This window comes from Haliaeetus leucocephalus, unplaced genomic scaffold (genome assembly GCF_000737465.1).
Source record: "Haliaeetus leucocephalus isolate CR32 unplaced genomic scaffold, Haliaeetus_leucocephalus-4.0 Scaffold271, whole genome shotgun sequence".
NCBI lineage: Eukaryota > Metazoa > Chordata > Aves > Accipitriformes > Accipitridae > Haliaeetus > Haliaeetus leucocephalus.
Genome location: NW_010972707.1, coordinates 81,798 through 86,248, shown reverse-complemented (window position 1 = coordinate 86,248; position 4,451 = coordinate 81,798). Strand labels below are relative to the sequence as shown.

General features: G+C 62.6%; 3 protein-coding genes across 3 annotated transcripts in view; 2 read left to right on the top strand and 1 right to left on the bottom strand.

Moving 5' to 3' along the window:
* LOC104832922 (chromosome unknown open reading frame, human C8orf82) overlaps window positions 1–1,844 on the top strand; it is a 3,316-nt gene extending 1,472 nt beyond the window's left edge. The window contains exons 2-3 of the mRNA XM_010569330.1: window positions 701–749; window positions 1,214–1,844. Coding sequence (XP_010567632.1) covers window positions 701–749; window positions 1,214–1,686 — 522 coding nt within the window. The 3' untranslated portion in view covers window positions 1,687–1,844. The remainder of the gene's footprint in view (window positions 1–700; window positions 750–1,213) is intronic.
* Window positions 1,845–1,937: 93 nt separating this feature from the next.
* Window positions 1,938–4,420, bottom strand: LRRC14 (leucine rich repeat containing 14). The gene is made up of 3 exons (XM_010569319.1): window positions 4,095–4,420; window positions 3,153–3,788; window positions 1,938–2,906 (listed from the first exon to the last, which is right to left on the bottom strand). The coding sequence occupies exons 1-3, from the start codon at window positions 4,409–4,411 to the stop codon at window positions 2,333–2,335; spliced, it is 1,527 nt and encodes a 508-aa protein (XP_010567621.1). The 5' UTR covers window positions 4,412–4,420; the 3' UTR covers window positions 1,938–2,332.
* The window catches only part of RECQL4 (RecQ protein-like 4), an 11,122-nt gene continuing 11,080 nt past the window's right edge, over window positions 4,410–4,451 (top strand). Inside the window, exon 1 of the mRNA XM_010569329.1 lies at window positions 4,410–4,430. Coding sequence (XP_010567631.1) covers window positions 4,410–4,430 — 21 coding nt within the window. The remainder of the gene's footprint in view (window positions 4,431–4,451) is intronic.

Here is a 4,451-nt window from a genome sequence, read left to right as displayed (position 1 = left end):
CAGAACCAAGACAGATCCCGGACAGATCCCAGGCAGAACCCACATGGAGCCCAGACAGATCCCAGGCAGATCCTGGACAGACCCCAGACAGATCCCAAACAGAACCAAGACAGATCCCGGACAGATCCCAGACAGAACCCACATGGAGCCAAGACAGATCCCAGGCAGATCCTGGACAGACCCCAGACAGATCCCAAACAGAACCAAGACAGATCCCGGACAGATCCCAGGCAGAACCCACATGGAGCCCAGACAGATCCCAGGCAGATCCTGGACAGACCCCAGACAGATCCCAAACAGAACCAAGACAGATCCCGGACAGATCCCAGGCAGAACCCACATGGAGCCCAGACAGATCCCAGGCAGATCCTGGACAGACCCCAGACAGATCCCAAACAGAACCAAGACAGATCCCGGACAGATCCCAGGCAGAACCCACATGGAGCCAAGACAGATCCCGGACAGATCCCAGACAGAACCCACATGGAGCCAAGACAGATCGCAGACAGATCCTGGACAGATCCCAGGGAGACCCCAGACAGACCCTGGGTGGATCCCAGACGGACCCCAGACAAATCCCCAAAAAGGACTCAGGACAGACCCCAGACAGATCCCAGGATGGATCCCAAAAGGATCCCGGACAGATGCTGAACTTGCCAGGGGCTTCGGGGTTTTGAGGCTTTTTCCTGCTTTTCCACAGCTTTTCCTGGATGACACCAAAGTCAAGAACTTCATCACCTGCTTCAAAGGTACCGGGACCCCCCCAAGCCCCCCAAAACCCCCCCAAACCCCATCACCTGGCCAGCACGGCTCTCCCCCTCATCCTTAATTGGGATCCAATCCTTAATTAGGATCTCCTCCTTAATCGGAGCCTCATCCTTCATCAGGATCCGATCCTTAATTGGCATTGCATCCTTAATGGGGGGGGGGGGCTGAGCCCTCGGCAGTGGGGTCAGGGAGGGGGGACACCCCCCACTCTGGCACTTTTATGGGTGGCAAAGTGGCCACTGAGTGCTATTTGCATATTAATTACCTTACTAATTAAGCAGCTCCTGCTATTAATAGCTCCCAAGCCAACTGCTCCTCCCTTTGCCAGCTCTCCAAAACGGGGTCTCATTACCGAACAACCCCCTACCCCACGGCTAATTAACCCTGGGGGGGGGGTTAATTACCGGGGAGCAGCGAGCCAACGTCCATCCGTCTGTCCTGGCAGACGTAGGGTTCCTCACCTTCTTCTTCAAGCGGCTGGAGCCAAACCGGAGCGGGCGTTACGAGGCCGAATTCCCTTTCCTCTCGCTCTGCGGCAGGGAGCGGAATTTCCTCCGTTGCGACGATCGTCCCGTCGTCTTCACCCAACTCCTGCCGGGTTCCGGCGAGAGCCGGCTCCTCTCCTACTGCGGCGGCGGCGAGCGCCTGGCCGTGCCGTTCCAACCGGAGAGTTTGGTGATGTTGCCGGAAAACGGGCGGCTCTATCACCCGGCGCCGGCGAAGGCGGGCGGCGTGGGTTTGGTACGCTCGGCGCTGGCTTTCGAGTGGAGTCCCTGCTTCGAGTACGGGCGGGGGCCGGCGCAAGCCCCCACTCATTTTGTCTGGGAAGGCCGGCGCTACCAGCTCACCGAGGAATTGCTGCCGTTGCTCCGCGCCGGCGGAGCGAGCTCGGCCGGGGAATCCTCGTGTCAGGGCTGAGCCGGGGAACCCCCCAGTCCCGTCCCCCCCCAACCCTCCCCATCACCCCCACGCCAATGGGAAAAGGGGTGAGCACCGGCTCACCGCGGCAGGATGGGTGCCACCGCGGCGGCCGGGAACCCCGTTAGTCTATGGAAAAAAAAACCCAAACAAACAAAAAAAAGAGCTTAAACCGCGTGGCCGAGCTGTGCCGTTTCTGAGGCGCCGAGCACCCCCCTGCGACTCGGGGTGTGGGGGGGTTTGGGGGAACCGAGGCACGAGTGTGGAGCCATTGTAGGGTCTGCCTGTAAACAGCGCCGCGCTTACGGTTTTTGCCATAACCTCGACACGGCAGCGATTTATTAACTGCTCTCCCGGCGTTAATTAATCAGCGAAGGAGGGCCTGGAGGCCGATCCGCCCGTAGCTGGCACGCTGTCCCGGTGACACAAGGCGCTGCCGGGAGTTATCGGTGGCACCGGGTTCCCCGTGGCTGGGGCCGATGCTGGTGGCACCGTGACAGGAAAAGGGAGAAGGTACCCGAAAAGCACCGGGACAAGGGGGAAACACCAAATTTGGGGAGGAAGGAGGGGTTGGGGGACAGCAGTTAGGCCACAGTGCTTCGCCGAGCACCGCGGGGCGGGACGAGGGCTCCGAGCTTCGCCCGAGCTACAAGGCGAAGTAGTCGAGGGCACCGTGCCGGCAGAGGCTGGCGGTCCAGACGGCATCGGCTCTGCCGGAGCTCACCAGCATCCGGCACAGCTCGGCATTCACCGCGGCAAAACGTTCCTCATCCACCACATCCTCGAAGAAGTGGTCGGAGGCAGAGGGTGGCCGGGGCGGCTCCCAGATGTAGCAGTCCACAGGGTACGGGTAGACGACCAGGCGTAAATCCGGGAGAACCAGGGTTTTCCGTAACAAGGTTTTGAGTCCCGGTGTGGAGAGGGGGTTGCCGAAAAGTCCCAGGCAACGGAGGTGGGAGCAACGGCAGAGCGCCGGGAGCAGAGCCTCCAGCCGAGCGTCCGTCAGCCGGCACTCCATGAGGTCCAGGTGGAGGAGAGAGGCCGAGGTCTCCTCCAGGAGATGCCGGAGGGGTTGGAGAAGGTTCTCGGAGAAATCATGGCCGCTCAGGTCCAACTTCCTCAGCATCGGAGCGTGGAGGCTTTGGGAAAGGAAGGCGAGGTCGCCGGGAAGGAGGTAGCAGAAGGCCAGCTCCAGGCTTTCCAGCGGAGCCTGCAGGTCGCTGCCGGGGAGGGGAAGAGTGAGCCATGAGCCCCCCGAAGCCGTCACCGCGTGGGGTGCAAACCAGGCGGGAGCTGCCGCCGGGTTTAAATCTTTGAACAATGGGGTGGGGATGGTTCCCGTATTCCTGGAGGGATCGCGGTAGGGAATGGCGGCAATGCCACCTGGATCCCAAGCCTCCCACCCACGAGCCGGGACCCATGACCCCCTGGGGCATGAAAAAAGACCTGCTCCACCAGGAACTTACCTGAGAAGTTGCCTCAGTTTCCCTGAAAGCCTGGAAGAACCCAAGTTGAGCTCCTTGAGGCAGGGCAGCCTCCCCAGCTGCGTGGCGAGGCACCGGAGGCCGGCATCCGTCCCTGCCGTGAGCCGCCGCACGTCGACGTTGCTGTAGGGCAGCCTGAGGCTGAGGAGGTCGGTGAATCTGGCGAGGTGCGGCAAAACCGCGCAGAGACCGCCCAACCCCAGGTTATTGAAGCGCAGATCCACCCGCCGCACGCCGGCGGGTTCAAGGGACTCCAGCAAACTCACGGTGCCGGCGACGGAGAGCTCCTCGGCGTGGAAATCCCGGCATTTGAGGCGCAGGGGGCTGGCGGCACCAGTCTGCAGGGCGTCCCGCAGGACGCCATAGGACGTGCCGTTGACGAAGAGATCGGCGCGGACCTCCACGCCGACGGGTTGCAGGGCCGCCGAGGTGCCGGAGGGACCTTTACGCCGCTTGGAGCCGCGTTTCAGGCACTCGCTTTGGTGTTTGGAGACCTCGATGCAGGCTTTGGCCAACGCCACCGTGCCAGACCACAGGCTCATCCCCTCCGGGCCACGGTCGGCGTCATCGTCCTGGAGACCCGTCATGTCCAGCACCCGCAGGCGGCACCGTCTCTCGCTGGGTGAAGGCAAGAAACGGGTAAATAAACAAGCAGGGAAATCAGGGAACTGAAACAATCGGCTCCCAGGAGAGCCGTGGCCATCCGGAAACTCGCTCCAGCCCCGAGGCAGGGTGAGGGTCGCGGTCCCGCTTTCCTCCTGTGTTGCCGGTGCACAAAACAAACCCGGTGCCAACCCACGGCTTCCTCCCTCCACCGCGGCCCGAGCTGACGGCCCTGGGACGAGCATCGTCACCTCCGTCTCCCCAAGGAGAAGCAAAACAGCTCCTGCCCATCCCGGTGGAGTTTGGCATCCCGGTACCCACCTCGCGCCGCGACAGGGCTCCTCCAGCACCCGGCGGAGATGTGCCACGACGGCCAGGATGATGGTCTGGATGCACAATTTGCTGGGTTTCTCCTTGAGGAGCGAGTGACGGCCACGGTGACCCAACAACCGCTGGAAACTGAGGACGGGGAAGGGCCACGTCCCCACCAGGTCCCGCAGCGCCAGCGTCCGCCCGTCCAGGAAAGCGGCTTGGAAGAGGACGGGGTAGAGTTCGGCGGGGAGGAGGTCCAGGGCACGGCGGGCGCCGGGGCAGTAGCTCACCAAGCGACGGGCGCAGAGGAAGACGAGGGAGTGCATGGCGCCCGCGAGCGGGGCTGTGGGCAGAAGTGGGGGAAGG

What these genes read in the sequence shown, in the direction of transcription:
- LRRC14 (XM_010569319.1), bottom strand. Translation starts at nt 4,411, where the DNA reads ATGCACTCCCTCGTCTTCCTCTGCGCCCGTCGCTTGGTGAGCTACTGC. An exon ending in GAGCCCTGTCGCGGCGCGAG is followed by an intron (nt 3,789 to 4,094) that starts GTGGGTACCGGG and finishes GCCTTCACCCAG; the next exon opens with CGAGAGACGGTGCCGCCTGC. An exon ending in AAACTGAGGCAACTTCTCAG is followed by an intron (nt 2,907 to 3,152) that starts GTAAGTTCCTGG and finishes CCTCCCCGGCAG; the next exon opens with CGACCTGCAGGCTCCGCTGG.